Source organism: Neopsephotus bourkii, unplaced genomic scaffold (assembly GCF_033783945.1).
Source record: "Neopsephotus bourkii isolate Nb327-2 ecotype Australia unplaced genomic scaffold, CSIRO-AGI_Nbou_v1 NB_1526, whole genome shotgun sequence".
In the NCBI taxonomy this organism is placed as follows: Eukaryota; Metazoa; Chordata; class Aves; order Psittaciformes; family Psittacidae; genus Neopsephotus; species Neopsephotus bourkii.
In genome coordinates this window covers 1,853,959-1,875,789 of record NW_026902002.1, presented here as the reverse complement: position 1 = coordinate 1,875,789, position 21,831 = coordinate 1,853,959, and the positions used below count along the sequence as shown (strand labels likewise).

The 21,831-nt window shown below is 42.3% G+C and overlaps 1 protein-coding gene and 1 long non-coding RNA gene across 4 annotated transcripts in view; one reads left to right on the top strand and one right to left on the bottom strand.

Annotated features, from left to right (window-relative positions):
* The window catches only part of PDIA5 (protein disulfide isomerase family A member 5), a 100,312-nt gene extending 93,343 nt beyond the window's left edge, over positions 1-6,969 (top strand). For all 3 annotated transcript variants that reach the window (XR_009727957.1, XM_061370063.1, XM_061370064.1), the window contains 2 exons: positions 2,584-2,718; positions 5,707-6,969. Coding sequence is in view for 2 of the 3 variants with exons in the window: in XM_061370063.1 (XP_061226047.1) it covers positions 2,584-2,718; positions 5,707-5,787 (216 nt within the window). In the remaining variant the exon portion in view is untranslated. The remainder of the gene's footprint in view (positions 1-2,583; positions 2,719-5,706) is intronic.
* Positions 6,970-12,914: 5,945 nt separating this feature from the next.
* On the bottom strand, positions 12,915-18,552 carry LOC133221301 (uncharacterized). The gene is made up of 2 exons (XR_009727958.1): positions 18,034-18,552; positions 12,915-13,317 (listed from the first exon to the last, which is right to left on the bottom strand). It is a non-coding gene; the product is annotated as an uncharacterized LOC133221301 (long non-coding RNA).
* Positions 18,553-21,831: the final 3,279 nt, after the last annotated feature.

The window sequence follows — 21,831 nt, the reverse complement described above, 5'->3', positions numbered from 1 at the left end:
CACATCCTCCAAACACTACTCCAGTTGCACATGTCCCTCACCATTGACCTATTAGATTAGGAGTAGCATTAGGCTAATGTGACTGTTGTGGCCAGACTTAGACTGGGATCTTTGTGCATTACTTCAGTGTACAACAAATGCACAGATGGACCAGCTTAGATTTTCATGTGCTCTAGAGGAGAGCTGTATCTCAGGCAGACTACTGAACATTTTTTTCAGAAGCCACCTCCCTATAGTTCATCAGTCATCTGTTTTGAGTCAAGAAGTAAAGATGAGCTAAACAACATTAACAGAGGCTTACAGCATTTCATTCCTCCACTGCACCTTCTCCTTACTGGGGTCTATTCCCACAGAAGCCTTTTGTAAATGAAATAAGGTTCTTTACTCCCATCAAAGCCAGTCTAGATGTTTCCAGAGTGGTACAGATAAAAAAGGCTTCTCTTCCTTCCAACGTTCTAATTTTCTTAATACCCAAGATGCTGTCTAAGAACAGATGGGTCATCAGCCACAACAGTTTCATGCCTCAGACCAGCTACTAAGATCTGGATGAGTGCACATACACCTTCCCCTTTTTCTGGCTGTGATCTCTCCCTGTGTGATATTTAAAGCAGTGAGAAACAGTTTTATTTATTCTTCCTGTTTTCAGGGAACCAGGACTTCAAGTACTCTTTCCACATTAGTACTGTGACATGAAATAATTCTCTCCATTGTAAACTTTCCTTTACACAGAAGGTAGACAACAGGGTTCTAAATTTTGGCTGGCTGCTAAGGTCAGGAAGGCATAAATACTTAGATGAAACTCTTTTGCAGTGTATTACCCCTCACCTTTCATTTTAACTGGCCCTGAATGAGTAGGAGTCTTTATGTTTACAGAAAGGAAAAAAACAATTGTGATCATGCATGTTTTCTGCAGCTCTTGAGAGTCCTGTTCCTGTTATAGCCTTATTAATGTTTAAAATGGGAACAGAGAAACCAAATGTTTCAGGTAAGAACACTGCTTACTTTATGTAGTGCTTTCCATCTGAAGACAGACCTAAGCAAGATCTTACTGAGTATTGTCAGACTTTCAAAGCCCAAACATAGCAAGTAAATTAGCAGAAGTTGGCTTTGCCAGTCTCTTTAATTACTGCTACGATAACGTGATCAGTTTTTCTCGTTTTGATCGTGTCACCATGAAACTGGAGGGCATTATGGAATATTAAGTGATCTTTTAATTATGGAAGAGCAGTTTAACTGCAACTCTAAAGTCATGCAAGCAAAAGGTATTTTGATCAGATTGTTTGAAGGAGGCTCCTGGAAGGGAAATTTCAAGTTAAGACATGTCTGTTACAAAATTAGCACTTGATACATTGTAACTCACAATTGCAGAAAAAAAATAAATCGTTCCTCTAATTGGTTTGCGTTTTACATAGCTTGTACTTCAGCCTTCTTGCTCTTCAGTGTGAAGGCAAGCCTGTGTGAGCAGTGTACGTTCAGAGCCAGAACTGCCGCTCGCAGGAACAGTCAGTGTGAAATCACATAACAGGGCTTGGTTACTTTAAGTAGAAGCTTATGAGTTGCATTTTGTTTCAACATCTGAAATGTTAAGTGGGGCTCCTCCCCAGTACTTCACAGATTCAGGTTTCAAATGTCAAATGCTCTAAACTAGGGTTAGCCTGAGCTAATGCTCTAAGGCTATGAGGTTGCGCTTCCTCGCTCTGCCTATGCTGAGGCGGACAGGGACACAGGGTGTTGCTGTTGCCGAACAGGCTGAGAGCACAGCAGGCTGTTTCCTGCTCGGGGCTTGTTTGTGTGACAGTAGCATCTAGAGGTTTTAAAAGGAATTAAAGCCCACTTTGCTAATGGCTGCATATAACATACATTCCCTACCTTAAAGCATAGACTGAAAAAAGACAGGAAAGGAAACTGAAACTGCAAGCAAGCAGCCTCCTTTATTTGCATTACTTGATGGACAATGCTCTGGCCTCTCACCCATCCCCTTTTGACCTTGGAAGAACTGAATGGAGTTTACAAAAGCTATTTGGGTGGAAGTCAGTAATCTGTTAATAGCTTGTGTAAGTGACCAGCCACGTTTGTCCAAGAACAGAAGAGGTAACTTTTCGAAGCATTAGTTATGCCACAGGAAGGAGGTTGGGTTAGGTGGGTCATTAGCATTATCAAAGTCACCCTGACGCTGTTCACCACTTAAAACCAAAGTGCAGAAAAAATACTGCAGTACAACAGAGCTGTGACTGCCGTGCTTGGATTTGGTTTTACTAACACAGCCTCTGGATTTCCCCTTTGGAGTCCACGGGGAGGCTGGGAAGGTGATTTTCTGCTCTGAGCTGAACACATCTTGCAGCCATGTGGACCAGGTGCTTTGCAAGTGGCACAGAATTTCTCTGGGAGGGAGCAGGTTCTGCTCTACCATTTGTGTGGCTTGACCTGATGACCACACTCTGACCTTCCTCCAGAGCTGAGCTGTTACAGAACAGCAGAAGACTTGGGTCTCTTGTAGTGTTAAGTCCGAGCTGGAGCAGCATAACTATGAAGTAGAATCTTGCTTTATCTTCTCCTGCCTCATGCTGATTTCTTGCATTTCAGATCGCCTATGCTGCAGTGGACTGTGCCAAAGGACAGAATCATGACCTGTGTAAGCAGGAGGGGGTTGATGGCTATCCCACCTTCAACTACTACAACTACGGGAAATTTGTGGAAAAATATACTGGAGAAAGAGGGGTAAGTGAAAGCAAGGGTCATCAGCTGATACAGGGAGGAAGGCCTCCTCTGCCTGTACTGCCTTGCAAATGAAAACTGCGGAGTGACTTTTTACCATGCTGGAAGGATGTTTAACTGCTCCTGTTGCAGTCTTACATGAATGAATCATTGTTTACCACACCCCTGTACATCTCTGCATTAGGAACATACTTGGTCTATTTTTAGGGACATGAGAAGAGGAAGGAGGAATAGATTTGCTAATGCTTTGTTGTATATTTTATTCTTTAAGCTGAAGTCTGCAAGTGAATTTGGACTGAGTGAAAGTGAAGGGTTTATTGCAAGGGCTGCTGCTAGGTACAGAAATGCCAGTAAATACAGAACTTTCTCCTGTCAGTGCTGGATCTGTATTGCACATATACTGCAGACGTGTTACGGATCCACCAGGCTGCCAAATGGTGACAGACCATTGGTTTTATAGCAGGAACAAAGCTGTCCTTTGGAGATTGAGGGAAACTAAATGTCTCATTTGCCCTGAATCAGATTTCACTCCTGGAGCTCAGGATGGCAAGAGAAATTGTGCCATCTAGCCCATGGGCTGAAGTTTCATTCTTTTCTCCTGCTGTGGCCAGCTGATTATATGCTCTGAGTAAAAGGGACAAAAATGGCATAATGCCTTCTGTGGTTGTAAAGTGCCTGAAAATAAGGGAGCAATCCAATTATTTGTGTGTGGGTTTTGTCATAACCTCCTAGAGGGAGGTTACTCCTCAGCAGTGATTGATTGCCTGGAGAATGTAGGATCTGCAAGAAAAACTTGGGTCTTCAAGCCATCCAGTCATTTTGATAAAAGAGCCTTGCCTGAAAGATATTGCTGCTATTACAGCTCACCAAATTATAGAGAAGCATGAAGAAAAAAGCCAAATTCTGAGGTTCTTTGTAAGGCAGAATCTTAGAGAAGTCTTAATGGAGCGTCATCTCCCAGTTTTCTCCAGCATTACGACCCCAGTGATTACCATTTTATGGTGTTGATCGAGGCATTGTTATGGACACTATGTTTAGTTCTGATTGTGGATTTTTTCTTAGAAGCAAAGATGGGTGCCTTAGTCAACAATTAAGTGAAAATTCAATGTCAGTTTTCGTATTTCTAACCCATACTTGTAGACATTAGTATGAGACGAAGGATCTGTGGTGGCTGATAAAAAGAATTTAGCAAGATCAGAGTGCTCTGAGGCCACAGCAGTTGGGAGATGATTACTTCTATGCTGTAAAGCAGACTGACTCATTCCCTATGTGCAGCCTTTCTTGGATAGAATTAAATTACCCAACAGGAACATCACAATCTCTCTGCTACTGGCAACTGTGTTCCCCCTTCACTTCTCCTGCGCCCTAAGGTCTTCTGCTTGTGCAGCTTGATGCAGGTTCTTATATCATGTTAATGCTGGAGGCGGTTCTTAGCACAGTGCCTTCCACGGAGATTCCATGTTTGTTCACAAATCTGTTTCAGTAACGGGACTGCAGTACTAAAGGACTTCGCGCAGCATAACAACACCTTTTGAATCACCATGGCCAACCACCTCCTGCGCTGCCAAAGAAATCTCAGGAGACAGCAGTGAGAGACAGGGGACTTGCTTTCTGTTCCTGATTCTGACACCAATGAGCATTTTGTTCACTGTGGTCCAGCTGGAGAATTGTCATTTCACAATGGGAGGGAAGAAAAGCAGTGTCAGCTGCCATAGCAGTAACATGACAGCAGGAACCATGGCCAGTAGAGCAGGATCTCTCAGCTTCTTGCCACCTCACGCTGGAGGACTGGCTGTGGGGAAGAGCATGATCCCCACTGTTGGCCTGTAAGGGGTCTTCTACACCTCCAAGGGGATTGCAGTTCCAGAGTAGAGATTTTAGGGCATTTCGCCCCAAGCAGTTCAAGCAAGGAAGAGTTAGGACATTCTCTGACTTGAATTGCCTTCCAGGCACACAGCTTTGGAAACTGTGGTCCTTTCATAGGCACCATTGATTGCCAGATATCTCCAAATGAGGTATAGCCCAAACTTGTCACTTCATTATTTTTTTCTCAGTGAAAAAGTAGTGAATAGTTTTAGGAAAGTGTTTTGTTGTTCAGCCTTCTCAAAAGCCTCCCAGCTTTGATGTTTTATTTTGGTTTACTTTTATTGTTCCCCAACTTTATTGTTCCCCAACTTAAACTTTTTCTGTTAGTTGTTCTCCACCTATTTGTATTTTTCCTTTTTATCACCAGTTTCGAGTGGTGTCTTTTGGGATGGCTTAAAAGTAAAAATGGTCAAGTGTTACTTGCCCAGACAACTATAGTGTTGGTGTGCTAGTAGACAGTGTGTTAAAACAGGTGTCACATCTCTACCTATCTGAGCCTTTTGAAACGCCTATGAGTTGTGTTTAGAACTTTCCTTGGAAAAGGAAATTGCTGGCACCCAACAGCCTTAGATAATAAGAAATTGTAAGTTGTTGAAGTACAGAGGCTGGCATCTAGGCATCCAGGTTTGAAATTGCTTGGCAGTAGTGCTGATAGTGACTTCAAAAAATGGAACTCCCATCATCTGAACATGTGGAAAAGGACAAAGATCATAAGCAAAACTGTTAAGGGATGAGGAACAGTGGCAAATGTGTGTGTATAGCCAACAAATGATCACCAGCTGCTTTCAGAATGATACATGTAGCATACAAATGTAGCTTGAAAAATGTCTTTGAGTTTTTTCAATAAAAAAGGAACAGATTTCACCTTGTCCTGTGAGTTTTAGGGCCTTTTTGTTTGTGCACCATCTCTTCAAAGTTTGACATGTGGAATCTGTGGATATTTTCCCCTTGCATTGCAGTGGAGCAGCCCTGGACCAGAGCACTGCGTGCTGAGGCAATGCAAAAGCAGTAACTGCTCCTTAGTTTATATTCTGTCATGGGATACAGAATCTGAAAGTGTTCTTGACATATTATTTTGGTTCGTTTATAAAAATATGACCCCTGTTTTTCTTTCTTCAAAACCAGGAGTCTGGATTCACCACTTTCATGCGAACCCTGAGAGAAAGAGACCATGAAAGAGTAGGAAAGAAGAAGGATGAATTGTAGTTTCTGCCTCAAAAGAAGCTTTCCGCTGCACTGTGAATGGTTCCAGGTCTTTTGTTAATGCACCTGAGACGTCACATATTCTCAAGACAGAGACTTTTTTTTATAAACAGCCATGGCCATTTTGTACAATTTTGAAATAAAGTGAAACCACTTGATTTTTGAAAGAAAAATAAATTAGAATGTTGCCATAATGTTTTAAAGAAAACTTGGCATTTTCTCTCATTTTTGGGAGACTATGCCCACTGACACTCCTATGCAATATTTTTGTAGTCTGTAGTGTGTCTGTAGGTGATGTTGTTTGATAGGGTGAATCTTTTTTTAAAGGTATTGCTGTACATGTGGAAAACAAAGGGAAGGGTCATGGTTTTTGTTTTTTGTTTGGGTTGTTCTTTGGGGTTTGGGGCAGGGGGCAGGTGTTTTTTAAACCAGTGAAGGAAAATGGGACTTGTAAGACACAGATTTATCAAAATGCAGTTTTACATTCTTCTGAAATAGTTACATGTTCTTCAGTGAGATTTGGGGAAACAATTTTGAGGTGCTCAGGGATAAATAAGGTATCTGAGTTAATGAAGACATTAACATGGATGAGTCCAGATCTGCTGATTTCATTTAAATCTCTCTGGTCTTTGAATCAGGACTGTTTACATAACTTTATCGAATGTATTGAGTAAATTAAGCCAAGTATCAAAAAACAGCAGAGCATGGGTAAAATTAAAGTAAACCCTCCTTTTTTTGGCATCAACATTGTCAAATGCATCTGTAAGTTATGGCAGGAGTGATTATCTTACAGGGGTATACAGTTACCCTTATAGGGTATGCAGTCTTCTGTCACATTGGGCCATATAAAATATGTGTTGGAAAGTGTTACGTTCAACTGTCTTGATAAATGCATAATGCTTCTGATAATGCAGTAATGTATATTTTACGTGTTTACATTTCAAAGGTTTATCTGCAGTTGTATGTGGGATTTTTCCATTTTGCTCTTTAAGAAATTGCATAAACAATCTCTGACAAAATCATCGCTGTAAAAGCTGTATTAGCAGCAGCTGAAATCTGTTTCACTCCTGATGCTTTAAAAAGAAAAGATTGATCTGGAGGTACTTATGTCTTCATAGGAGGGGAAAGGGAGGGGCAGGAAGTTGTGATTCACTTTGAACTAAAAATAAATTTAAAAAAAGACAAGTATTTTTATCATTAATCAGCCTTGTTCAGCTTCTTCCCCACTGTGAGTGACCATAGCTGGTGGTGGTTTAGGAAGAGCCAGCACATGTGCAGGATGGGCACCCAGCATCCCTTTGATGGGGACAGCCAGTGACCAGGAGTGTGGGGCACTATGGTGGGGTGCTTGGCAGTGCCTTGGAACTCAGTGGGCAGACGGAACAGCTTTTTACAGTGAATTACTGTGCCGGGGGTCTGAAATCTTCCTCTTCCTCCTCAGTCTGCCCATCTCATTTTGTTTTGCTAGTTTGGATCCTCGGTGAAGGCTGTGTTAATGGAAACTCAGTGCTGTGTTGCTGAGGAGGTGAATGGCATCTTACCTGCTTCCTGGATATTTTTTCCTCTTTTTCTCTCACCCAATTAATGGCACTGTATGTTTGGCACTTATTAAGATGCTGAAGCCATTAGTGTGTAATCTGGAATACCAGTAGCCTGATTGGCCTTGTATGGTAGCCAGCTTGTTAACCATGACATCAATTTGGACAGTGATGGAGCTGTGCCAAGTATTTTCTCTTATTAGGCACCTGATGAGTCTCTTCACTCAAAAACCAGCTGCCTGGTAGTACATAATACCCTAGTGTGAAAGTGGCTTAATTTATTAAGTCTCTTACTGTGGGTTTGTTGGGTTTTTTTTCCTGTTAACATAGTTACCTCATGTTGGGTTTAGTACTTTTGCATAAGATCTCGGTAATTCTTTCTTTCAAGCCATCCTCACATTAGCGGCAAGCATTCTGCCCTGCATTTAGGAAATAATACATATTGATGCCATTTGGTTTCAAACAGGAATTCTTTTGCTTACCAACAATCAAGTATGATCACTCCAGAACTTACTGCCCTTTTTTTTTCTTCTAATCTGAGAGTCAAAGCAGCTGGCATTAAAGAAGTGCAGTCTCCAGTAATGCTTGAGCATTTCTGTGCATGGGCTGAGCCCATGGTTGTGCTAATTGCTGAGAAATGTAGACTTCTTCGGAAAAGAAAAAAAAAGGAAAAGAATAAAAACAAATCATAGCTTGCCAATGGTGACATCACTACTCAGGCTGATTCTGAATTATAGGCTTTAGTAAATGTTTAGGATAGGACAATTGCACACTGTGCTTCAGACCAGTAATTCCTTACAGCTGGTTACACCGTAATAAAATTAAAATTAAGGATTCTAGCTTTCCCTTCAGTCTTTTGTCAGTTACTTCTTGGACTTGGGCATTCATTTTTTCTTGGCTAATCATGTGTTAATGCACAAATATAAAATATTTTAGAATAATTTGGCTTTTGTTACAGGGTCATCTGGTTTATGGTCTGAATGGTTTTTGCAAATACAGATTTGAACACCGTAAACAATTACATGAAATGGCTGACACAAGCCTTAGTTACTGTGAACAAGAGTGTACCATGAGCTTGGAGCTTTGCTTCCAAGCCCTTTTAATTAGTAGACCAGGTCTGGATTCCAATTACACTCTTGTAATTCTGTTGCTTCCAATAAAGCAAAATTTGTGCTTGTATTTGCTACTGAAGTCAGTTTAGGTTCCTATCTGCATCAGTCAAGTTGAAATTTAAATACATCCTTTTTTTTCCTACAAGCTCTGAGTGAAAAGTATCCTATTGTAAGAGCTCTTATTTTGTGTAATTAAACAGTTGGTCATTTCACACGTTCAGACTTTCCAGCATGTTGTGATAGATGCATAGTCCAGGTGTTTATAATCACATACGAATTTCTGCCATGGTTAAAAGTGAGTAATCTGGCCTTTCAAATAATGAATCGCTTATCAGCAAGAAACTTAATTGCTCATAAGAAGTGTTCTGGAGTGAATCAGAGATTCTGCTCTTGCCATTATGAGTTTGGTCTTTCATCTATTTTAAGATGTGATCCAAAGGTCTTGGACATCTGCTACACAGTTAACCCTAAGAAGATTACATGTTGTTGAGGAAGACTAAAACATGTACACAGCGGAGAGGCTGAGCAAGGATTGCATATCACTTTGTTCTTCAGTGTTGGCTTAAACAAGATATAAATAAACAACAGGTCTATGTTAGTCCCATTGTATATCTGGACTAAGAGACAACATGTAGCAGGATGAAGCATTTTGTGGAGACTGGATAGGAAATGATTTTCCCATCTAATGAAAGAGCCTGAGATGTTGGATTTGTTTCACCTGCCAAAACGAGGGAAAGGGGAGCCTGGACAAGATCTCTGGGATATCAGAGACACAGGCTGGAGTCCGAAGAGGAGCATAAGCTTGTATCTCAGGCACCTGGAACCCAAGAGAACAATTTAGTTTCTGTTGTAAAGGAATTGCCAGTCTGTGACCCAAAAACTATGTCCTTGTTCAAACTAGAGCAACTCCTGCAGGAGAGACTGGAAGAGACTTGCTTTCCAATCTGAATCAGGAAAGGCAACCTTGCAAATCTGCATTCTATCTTTCCTCCCCCCGTAAAATTGCATTCTGGATCTGATTATCTCTGTTGGCCCCCAAACCCCTCCTAACTGGTTGCAGTTGGTGAAACAGTCTTGGGAATTTTTCTGAACTCCCACCCAGACCAAATTAGCTCCCCAAATCTTGCTGACTTAAAATTCAGCAGTCATCCACAAAGATGGATTGATATTAATGGTGGAAAAAAAAGTAAGAGTGGGTAAGGTTTCTGTTCTTACAGCACTTACTTTTGGAGTATAAAAGTAGATGCAACTCTCATGAGTAAGCTTAAAGGGAATGTTTCAGTCAGAGTTCCATTTCAGATGGAATTGCTTCATGGGTGATTTTGATTTTAGATGCTGTTTTTCAAAGAAAAAGTTAAGAGCTGGTGACTTAGCCCACAGGTGTTTTCTGTCTCTTTTCCTTTTTAAAAAATAATATAAAAAAAAAGCAAAATCCCTCTCCAGATTCTTGATAGTGCTATATTATGAGAAAAAAAATGTTGCCTATATGAATTTCCTAGAATAATACTAAACCCCTGCCAGCTGCATTTTACAAAGCATGAAACAAGCCATTCACTCAAAATGACACTCAGGGGGGGTACGGACTGTTGTCCACGTGCACTTCATTTTAATTTAATAGGCTTACTTTAGTGTGATTGGGTCTGTAATGCTATCCTGGGATTGCAGGAGTAAATTCTGAAAGCTGAGGCAAAGGGAAATCAGCTTTTATCAGCAGGTGCTGAGTGTCGGGGCCAAACACTGGCATTTCCTTTGCTTTTGGCAGGCCAGCATCACTGAGCATTCCATGGCTCTGCTGGAACTGCGGGTGTGCAGCCCTTTGGCTAACCCGGTTATATACATAACTGCTTGTGCTGGAACTGATTGGAAACCAAATTTTCCCTCATTATTTTCTTTGGCTGCTCATGAGAAGATGTTCTGCTTTCTCTGTGCATCCTGCTTGTATTTACCAATTAAGGAAGGAGAGTACCTGGGTGTTTCTATAAAGGTAATAACTCCAACTACCATTTATTTTATCTGCTGTCAACCAGGACTCCTGGAACTGCCTGACTGAGCAGCACTGCTGAAATACTCCTTGAGAAGCACCTTCGACTGGCTCAGCTTTTGCTGAGGTTTTGGCAGGCACTGCATGACACAGTTGTAAAAAAATCTGAGTATCTAACGCAGCGATTTGCAGACTGTGGTTTCTGAGGAGTTAAGCTGAACAGTAAACTGTGAATTCATCAGCCCAGTGTAGCTGGTTTTGAGGTCAGAAAAAAGATGGTCTGTTAGCCCCAAATTTAGGGAATCTCAGCTCTGATGCTGGCCCATAGTTACAGGCAGGAGGATGTCCGCGTGTTCCCACCTCGCTGTCAGACCTGGTCCTTAGTTTGTAAGATTCCTGGCCGCAGAAATCCTGTGTCCTCCTGCCCAGAGCACTCATCATTCTTGTGGGGAGATGGTGCTCCTTAAGGAACAGTTATTCTGTGTTTGCTCAGAAAGGCTAATTATTCTCATTAGCTTTGAGCCACTAATAAATTATCCTTCCTATTGCTCTTCCATCACTCAGTAATGAGAGCCATTTAGTGAGATCTTGCAGATACTGCTTCCTCCCTCCTTCTCTGCAACACCATTCCCTGCAAGCATTCATCATAGGAAAAAAGCTACATGAACAAAATCTTTTCAAATTAGTCTCTGGTGCCCCAGTTAAGTGGGTGGCTACATCGCAGGCATGCAGAAGAGCCTTCTTCATTAATATGTGCAATTCTGCGTGAGCTGATTAGCTCTTGCAGTTCATTTGGTAGCAAATGTGTAAATCCGTCACACTCCAAATGCCAAATATGTGCACAGCTAAATTATGGAGAAGTACGAAACTGCAAGAGTAGGAAGTCTTTTCTTGGAAGAAGAGGTCCTTACCCCATGCATTAAATTGGAGCCCTGGATTTATCTAGCATTTGTCACTCCTCTGCTTTGTCATTTTTCTGCTTGCGAAACGAGTAATTCTTCCTGTCGTGTTGATGGCCCTTTCAGTATGTGTGGGTGTTCAATTTTGTGCCTAACATTTGTAGCAGATGCCTGATATCTAGTCTCAGTTCCCATAAAATAACAATAGCCACAACACAATGCAATCTTCCTTACACAGTACGTGGTGAAAGCAAATTAACCACTTACTAACTATGTATAATTAATAACCGAGCCACCATCACCTTTCTTGTTATTCTTTTGCTTGTAAAAAAACTTGAGAAAGAAGCAGGGAGAATGAAATTAAGTTTATAAATGTCTCTTTTTCTTTTTTTTCTTTTTTTTTTTTTTTGCCAGGGCAGTGCTGCACGGTTAAATGGAACAGCGTAGCTGCCAGCACAAGGTAAGCACTAAAAATGGCACCTGCCCATGGGGAGGGGCTGGTCTGCTGCTGCAAACATTAAGTGCCCTGAGTCAGCTACTCTGGGACCAAACAAGGAAATGGGCCTTTAGAGCTCCTGATTTATGCATGATTTTATTTCTTTTCATGCCAAGTAGCTGCAGAGCCAACTCAGCCTCAAGGCCTGGACGCACCAGTGCAGGCCAGCCCAGCACCCTCCATTTTGCTTTCTCTCAGTGTACAGGGCAATTGTAGCGCAGACCCAGATTGATCTCGAACAAGAGCAACATTTTGGCATTATCTTCTGGCCATACAGGTTGTGGGAAAAGAGCTTTTTACTTCCCAAAAATTCTGCTGTGGGAAGCTGGCTTTTTCTAAGTGGATCATAAACTCCCTAGACAACATTTCCTAGAAAATGTGCAGCATAATAACAAATAGTAGCTTTTAGATTGCTGGTAATGGGACACTTATTCCTGTAGCCCCTCCTATGAACATGGAACAGGGTGATTATGTCCAGTGTTTTCTGTTGCGTCCCCAGCATTGATTGAAACCTCTCCACGAGGGTAGGATTTGCTTACTGAGAGGGAAAGGACAGCTCTATGCTGAGGCTGGCCTGCAGTGGATATGCAGTCCTCCCCAGGGACAATATAGAAAAGAAACTGTGGGTTGAGGCCTTTTCTTCCCCCTCTTTTAAAAGAGGAAGAGGCTGTCTTCAAAGCAGACCTTCCTCCATACAGTGGGAGGAGAACAGGCCCACAAGAAACCTACTGCAGAAAGGCAAAGCCTTGGTGTGATGCTGGCCAGCTCCTTGCAGGTCCCTTAGGCCTCGGGGGTGCACAACTCCTTCTACCTGCAGCAGACCCTAGAAGGATACCACACGACTCCTAATTTTCCTAAAACCCACCTCTGTGTCCAAGCCTGACTTGGGCAAGAGAGCTGAACAAAAGAAAGGACTGCATAAGTCACAGAAACAGTTCACTTTGTAATAAGGTCATGTCTCCAGTGAAGTTCCACAGTATTAGGTGCATTAGGTATATTTTTGACTGATGTATAATCTTAATTGTTGTGTACTGTTTGTACTGTAGTCCCAAGATCCAGGTCCTCATTATGCTAGATGCTCTACAAATATATAAGAGACTGTCATGCATGGAAAGGCTTTTATTATGTAAATAGGTTGTGATAAAAGAAGTAGTGTTATCTCGGTTTTACAGATGAAGCAGTGAGAGGAAGAAAAAAAAGGAGACAGCATTTTGCCCAAGGACACGCAAAGTCTGTGGGTCAGTGGTGCACTTGAAAGTCAAATCTTGATTTAGTTTCTTACCAGCTTTTCTAACAATTTGTGTAGTGCCCACAACATCATTAAAAATTAAGCACAAAGAAGACAATACCATGTGTAATTTGTCTCTATCTAGAACAATCACCCAGTGTCTCTCAGCCAAATCCTCCCCAACTCTTCTCTGTTTCTTCAAAAGCTGTATTTTTATCATGTCCAATGCTTGTGATCACCCTGCAAGTCAAGTCACAGTACATGTTGTCCTCTAATTTTCTGCAAGGTAGGTCATGTTTGAGTAGGATTACAAACCTGTTTGGGAAAAGACCCAGTCTGGGGGTCTTTTCCCAAACATGGGGGGATCCTGTGTGGGGTCATGCCTCAAGTCACAGCAGCCTGCTGAATTTATATCACAATCCTTTTAAAAACTGGTATTACCAATATTTAGGATAAAAAAAAGGACACATATACATTTCTGACAGTGAATGTAGCAAGGCATCCAGTATATTTATAACTGCTGCTCAACCCTGCCTGCTAGTCAAAAATACATATTGCTGTAACTACCTAATCTATACCAAAGACAAATAAAACACAGATTTCACTCAAGAGGCACAATATATTTTGCTTTGTGTACATCAAGATTTTATATCAGGCTTTAGGAAAGAATGTGGGAGGAGAAAATTACAGAAGTCATCACAGTCACTGGAAAACAGAGTAAAATTGAATTGGCATTTACTAAGGCTGACTAATACCAGACTAATTCAATAGCTTTCTCTGATACAGTAAGCAATTAGCTCAACAAAGAAGGGAAATCTAACCGTCTGGACTTCAATAAAGTAGCTGACGAGAAGACGTGCATAAAATCGTGTGTCCTACATGGAGAAGTCTGAGATTTATAGAGGTACTGCAAGGTGTATGTGGTGTTAGAATTAGAGAAGATGTGTAGAAAGGGAATTATTCAGAAGTCATAAAAAATAAGCCTCAGTGTTGATTATTATTATTTTCATTAATGACCCCTTGAGAAAACAGAAGTTCCTGATCATTAAAATGTATCAAAGTCACAAAATTAGGAGGTATTATCAGTGTAAAGAAAGTTCATAATATCCCACAGCAAGAACTGAATGTCCTTGAAGAGTAAGGCCACAGAAGTAGTGAGCTAGCAGCAGAAAAATATCTGCCAGAAACCAGCAACAACACTGAAAGGTTTTTAACCATTTGCCCCAGTGCATGTGGACATGGCAAAAGCAACTGAAACTGTAAAATGCAGTAGCAGAGACATTTCCAGAAGTGCAAGGAAAGCATGAATGTCATTGTAGAAGGCCCCAACGAGATTTTGTTTGGAATTAGATGCATTATTCTCATCAGTCACGTTAAGGAAAGCTGAATTCTTAATGGAACAGGTAAAGAAAAGGGCTGCTCAGATGTGGAGGAGATTGGAGAACCTTTCATTAAAGGAAAGTGTGCGTATGCAGCTCATTTAGCCTAGCAGCTGCACACCGAAGTATGGTTTTATTACTCTTTGTAAATACATCAGGTGTAGTAAATATGAAAGGCAATCTTGGCACATAGCAAACAGGTATAAATTGTGAATGAATAATTTTGATTCCCTACTAAGTGTTCTTTATCCACCTGCATAGTGAGGGTGTAAAAATTAGGGGGATAAAACCACACCTAGCTCCAACATGATGCTCATAGAACGTGTTAAATGCATTATGTAATCCAGTTGTCTGAAGTACCTGGGGGCTGGATTTGATAACCCAGAAAGTCCTGCCAGTCCTACGTATTAGCATATCCCTGTGTCTTAGCAGGTTTCTATTGTAGTGAGCTATCACCTCCATCTCATAATCTTATTAGATATTATAGTACCTAATAATCCCTTCAGTCCTAAGAAACCATTTTATCTTTCTAAATTAAATTTCAAATAGAACATCCTAACTGTGGATTACAAAGCCATATGTGTTTTATTTTTCTTACTCAAGTAAGATTGTTGTGGCTATTATCATAAACAAATTCCTTAAGGGACCAAGATCTGAATATACATTATAGTGTTTATGGCACAACTGTACCAACAAATAATGATTTCCTTATTTATTGTAATTGTTTAAATGGCTCCTAATGAAATTTTTGGCCTCATGAAGTGATCAGCTTGGAATGACTTTCCTTTCTATGAAAATATTTAAATACAAACAAAGTCTGCCAATGTGTTCAATTACAGTCATGTAGGGAACTAAAGGGATTATGTGTAGTAGGAGTGTATTCATGTGGCTTTCCAGATCAGCTGCTTCTACCAGAGAGGGAATGAAGTAAGTGGAACAGCCCCAAAGAGAGACCATTACTGTTGGGATGGCTTGGGACAGGATCACCAGAAAAGCTCACTTGTGTTACTTCCATAAGCCCACAAAGCTGATGGACCTGTAAATAAAACTGCATTAGTAACACGTTGCTTTTCAAACTAATTGAGATGCAGTGTGAAGATTACTTTTCAGAAATATGATGTTCTTTATGCAGGAGATCATGCTGGGCCCTGCTGCAACAAGAGCCATTGGGATAATGATGCTCTATTTTGTTCTAACATCTGCATTTATTACCAGTGAGATACTTTATGTGATATTATGAGGTGGCTTCAGACTCACAAAGCCCTTGAGAATTTAACACTATTGTTCCATAAAAGAAATGCTTCTGCCCATCACAGGCCCCAGTGCAGAGGGCTTTTGAAAGAGAAACAAGGAAATAAACTGGGTATTCTGCTGATGATTTTTCTGACCTTGCTCACACTTCTGCTGATGCTGTGTTAGCAAGAACAGTTCATTCCAGTGAATATAATCTTAGCTCTTGTGATTATGGACACAGGTTTCTCTAAAATTTGATGCAATTTTTTTTTTTTTTTTCAGAGTGCAGAATTGTTAGAACGTCACAAACAGCTGGGTTTTTAGCCAGCACCATGACTTCAGGAGCCTGGTTGAGAGTTTAAAGCACTTGTGATGATGCTGGGCAGCAGTCAACACATTCATGGATTCAGCATACCATTATTTTCATGGGAATTGCCATTACCATCCAAGAAGCAGGAAGCACACTAATGGATTATTAGCCTGATTTTCAGCTAAAGCTCCAGCATGAATAATAACTCCAGCTTCAAGCACCACACTTTAAGAAAGATAAAAAAAAATCTAGAGAAAGGAGCAATAGAATTATAAAGATGTTCAGTAGACATAAGGGGTTTGTGGTGGTTTTGTTTGTTTGGTTGGTTTTTGTTTTTAGTAAGATGAAAGGCTCTGGGTTTAATTAGCCTAAATCAAAGAAAGCTTTTATTTTCCCCATAAAACAGGGTTACAAAGTGGATCAGCAATCCGATACATTCCACAGTTTAATTTGCTGTAGAGAAAACTGAAGTTGAATTTTCTGAATGACCTTCTGAGGGCCCCTTCTGACCTCTGTGCTTCTCCTGTGACTCCATCATCGACAAGCACAACTGCTGCCAGCCTCTCAGGCTGGATATTTTTCCTTGGGGAAACCTGATTTAAAAGTCCTGTTTAAATCCAATGGACAAAGCCTAAAGGTCGTCTTCCCTACTTTGAGTCATCTAAAAGCAAGGTGTGAAAGTGCGGCTGGACATGTCTGCTCCCCCTGCAGTGACTGAGGAGAAATAGCAACAAAGAGCTTCACAGTGGGCTATTTCCAGATCATTAAACTTTGGTGAGATAAATCCCATCCTAACTTGTCTCTGAGTGTTCACTGCTGGGTTTTGCTTTCAGCTGGCTGATAACACATTAAGCAAGCACATGGCTTCATTGTTTTGTTGTACCAAGTAACATGCTGCCATCTCTGAGGGATTTGACACCACAGGGTCCTCCCTGTCCTCCTCTCTTGTCAATTTATGATGCTGTCCATACTCTGTCTCTTACCTCTTCACCTCTTCCCCTCTTCTTCTTTCAAAACACCTACATTCCTCTCCACTATTTGGTTTCCCTTTGCACTGACTGGATTTACTTCTTACAAATATCAGTTTTATCTCTGGCTGCAGCTTTTACTGATTTATTCAGTGCACAATGCCCCTCTAACAATGTTTTATGGCTTTTGTGTATTTGGGGAGTCAATGGGACAAGACTATTTTAAGTGTAACTGGCTGGTTAGCCATGCAAATTCTTGAATAACAGGTATGATTTAGTGTTCACTGTGAGAGCTGAGTGCTGGAGCTTTAACCTGATTCTGCCACTATCTCTGTCAGTGACCTCATGCGATTTCTGTAACCTCTTGGGGCCAGGTCTACCTGAAAATAAAGAATACTGCATTCTTCCCCTAGAAATGTGTAAGTCTTAATTAGTATACGTGTGTATAGTTTTTGAAGTCCTGTTTATGTAAATGCAAAACCCTTCAAAACATTTACAAAGGTCAAGAGAATTTTAGGGTGGAAACATAAGGAGTTCAGAACTAGAAAAATTAAAATTACACATGTATGCACTTATCACAAACCTTTAGCAGCCTCTAATTAAGTAATCACTCCTTCTCAGCATTACAGTAGATGCTATCATATGCCGTTAAATTGTGTAGCAGCTTGTAATACTGTGCACTCTGTTTATACAGGATAAGGACTTTCTGGAAATCATTCAGAATAATGTATCATCTGAATGTATGCTGTAGTTGTGCCTACTCAGTCAGGATTGAGATGTTCCCATTCTCAACTCTACAAAAACCTGTTAGGGAACGCTATTTCTTCCTGACAAGACACTAACTCAGAGACACAAAGTTGCTTATTCAAACAGGCAGACCCTCCATCCCTTGCCTGGCTGAAACAAGGCTTTTTGTGGTGCACATCTTTGGCAGTTTCCCCCCAAGAAGGAGGGATACTACAAGAAGGATACTCAGAAAAGAGCCTTCTCCTGTGGTCTCCAGGATATCCGTTTTTTTTTTTTTCCTTGAGCTTTTATGTTCAGAGAAAAACTACTCCACTAAGCACCTTCAGGTGACCTCTCCTGCAGTGGCCTCTCTGCTCACCTGTGCCTGCCTTCCTCTCCTACATCTCCATGCCACCTGCATCTCCTGACTCCCTGCCTCACGGCTTCCCTGTCTCTTCCTCTGAAAACAATCTTTCTCTTGTTGCCAACTTCCCTCCACTTCTGTTGCTCAACTCCAGAGCCATAGTCAACCTCATACCCCCTGCTGCAGCCTTGTTTGACACAGTTTGATTCCTCAGCTTGGCTGAGCTTTGCTTGAAGCACAGGGGAGAAACCCTGGAGGTTGACAGGGCAAAGTTAATCTCCAGCAATAGCAACTTAGTAAAGTCCAAGAGACCATTTTATCACACCTGGATCACCAGCATCCTCAGGGGCAGGGAGTGAGGTGATGTCTCACAGGTATCCAGGGTTGCCATAGGTGTCCACTTAAAAATAGTCTATGCTGCTTAGAGAAAGCAGACTTAAGGTTGGAGAGTGTTAATATGCTTCAGTGCTGTCCTCCTGCTTGTCATGCTCCTAAGTGAAGCCCAGTAGAGCCCATAAGTCCAGAGTGCAAGCTACATTATGATCCAGAGAAAACTCCAGGGACAAACTCACCAACGAAGTTTTCAAGTTGACAAGGAGGTATTCTTTATTGCGGTGCCGGGAGACACAGGGGATAGCTTCTCCTAACATGTATCACCATATTGCTACACAAGATGTCCTTATGTAGTTACTGATTATACATACATATTCGTGAGGCTACACGTGAATTACATCATTTTCCAGAAAGTTTCCTGCATGTGTACAAAAATGTGATGGTGGTCTTTGAGGGTCGTTTACGTCTCCCAACAATCTTCATGACTTCTGGCAGTCTTTGAAGCACCAGCTTAATTAACATTACAGACATAGCAATCATCCTGTGCTTCTACCTATCAGTTAGTTTAACTGCTCCAACCCTGGACATCTGCTAGTCCCAGATACTCCCCATCCCCAGGTCCTGTTTTTCTATTCTGTTTTTCCTACACTTTTTGTACTAAGGTCCTAAGGACCTAAACCTATGTCAACTACCTTCAAGCACCACAGTTATTTTCCATTGCAAAGCCACCAAACTTAACGTTACCTAGAACTGATTACATTTTGTGCATTTGTGCCTCTTTGTCTCAATTACCTTTACCCTGACACTGTTTGCAATACTACAAGCACTTGGATACTGAAGTAGTAACAGATGGAAGGAGAAATTAGAAGGCGTTAGCAAGGAAGTAAGCTGCTTTCATTTCAGATTTGAGCCAACAGACTAAAATTGTATGATACGGAAGGGAAACAGTAATGTTGAAGGGCAATACAGGGAGAAAAATATTCTTGTATCAGTAAAGAAACTATTGTAAAATAGGAATGTCACTTTGGGATTAGTAATGAGATTTGCGAATTTTATTTTTAGTATTGCCATTTATTGCCAAAACATGCCCAGTTGGTTTGTCTGGAAATGAATTAGTCTAGCAGCTGGTGTTATCTCTGTGCAGTTCTTCTAGTGACAACTATGACACCATCAACCCTGCCTCCTCCCCATCAGCAGCTGTATTTGCTGCATCAGAAAACAGCCAGGGTGGGTCTTGTGACATATACAGCACATGCCGAGGTGTGTATGTGCCCATTGACCCTGGTGGAAATTAGGCAACTACAGTTGAACACGATTACACAGGAGAACCCAAGGAGCACAATTACTAAACCACAGTTCTTTCGAAAATGAGGCTAATTAGAGTTAGCCAAAGAGGTGTGAAGCAAAAAACAAGCACCACCGTCCTGACACACTGGGGGCTCTTTGCAACACGAGTGGTGCTAGGACACTTCACGTCATTTGACCAACGGCCACCAACCCAACGTCCCAGCCGGGCAGCCCTGTTCCGAGCGGCGGAAACGCCTGCACCAAGCTCTACCACCAGAAAACATTGGTTCAGACCCCCGCCTCACAGAGCCCACGCCGCAGGAAACAACCCCTAGCTACGCGAACCACCCCTCAACCCCGCCCTCACGGCCAGGCTGGCCCCGCCCCGCCCCGCCGCCACTGCGACGCCGCAGCCCCGCCCCGCGCCGCCTGCGGAGCAATAGTGCGTCCGCTTCCGCGTCATGTGAGAGCCGTTCCCCCGTCGGCGGCTGGATGCGTGCAGACGTGGACAGTACCCACAATGCGTGGCGCTTCCCGGTGCTGCTGCCGATCCGCTTCGGTGAGGCAAGTACCTCGAGCCCCTCCCCCGCGGGGCCGTTGCCAGGCTACACAGCGTGCCCGCCGCCCGGGGCCCGCCGGCGGCAGGGGGGACAGGAGGAAAGGAGGGAGGCCGAGGGACGGGACTGTGCTGGAAGATGCTGCTACAGGGCTCTACGTCTGCCCGCTCTACCCCGGGCCGCGGTCTCGGTTGCCGCCTGCGTTCTTCCTTCAGCTCCAGTCCCGGGAGTGCCGGGCTGCTGCAGCGCTGTTGATGTGCCGGTGCGGGCGCGGGTCTGCTCCTGCGAGGCGAAGCGACTTGTCACCGGTTGTTCCGCCTTGCGGCCGCCGTCCGCCGGGGTTACTGTGCCCTAGGGTGGCAGCCTGGCCGCTGGAGCTGCAGGGTGAGGGAGGGGCCCGGCACCGGCGGCCTTCAGCCGCGGGTCTCGGAATTTGCTCCTGGCTGGGTGCAGCCGGCAGGGCAGGTGCGGGGGGCCACCGCGGCACCTCAGGCCACTTCGTAAAAGCCGTTTCGTTTCCTATTAGAAGCCTCTTGTAGCAGGGATCTGTTGCTGTCCCGGTTTGCGGGGTTAGGCAACAGCGGTTTTGTATGAAGTTTTTCAGTCTCAGGCAGTATGAACCCATTTGAGTCAGTAACCACATTGCTTCTTCCTGCTCTGTGAATAATAGTGTCAAAGCTACCATATAAATAGATGATAGATGAAAGGGTCTGGTTCCCAAACTTGGGCATGTGGCTTGTTCTGTTCCCTTAGTTTTTCATAATCTTGACTCCGTCTCCCTCTCTTTTTCCTGTGCCTTATGGGAAGGATTATGTGGGCTAGTGGTTTAAGATTATTTCCTTATCTGATCATAGCTGATGATGTCAAAGTGGCTTTATTCGTTATGTCCTTCTGTAGCACTTTAGTTTGTAATATGGATTTCTGAAGTATGCTGTAGAGTGGAAGAATTAAGACTCCTGCCTGCATAATGCAGCTGTCACAACTCTCAAAAGTGGGACAGAAAATGATCCAATACTACTATGTACGCTTGAAGTAAACACAGAAACTGTATCTTCCTTCTGTGTCATGCAGGTGTGCGCCTTGCACCCACTTCCCAGTTTTATATTTTATGGAAGGTTACCATAAGAGGCACATATCCTGGCAGGAAGTGCCTTGATTAAGTTGGTGCTGAAGGCTAGGCAGGTACACTAGGGTAGGCTTGCCATTGCACTAGATCTGCTTAGAATCTTTCATATTTTGTGAAGCTAGATCCTTTTTAAAAAATTGTAGTGTCCTGAGTAAACAGTGTTCTCAGGTCACTTTCAAACACTTGTCAAAAAAGTTACAAGAAGATGTCAGAGGGGTATAAAACAATTACTGTAAGATCGCAAGTTGGAAGACCAATTTATTACAAAGGAGTGGAACACATTCCACTTTCTAGGACTTTAGTAGATGCTGCCTTAGGATCAAATACCATAATAACATGAAAATAAACAAGCTGATAATTGAATATGTATTAAAAAAAGTACAGTAAACCAGACTCTGGTTTCCATCATCTGAGATTTCCCACTCATGGGAGGAAATCAAACTGAAGCCACATATGACAATTCTTATTTTCAAAAGCAGGGGAGGTTGACATGTATGGTAAGTTAGCAGC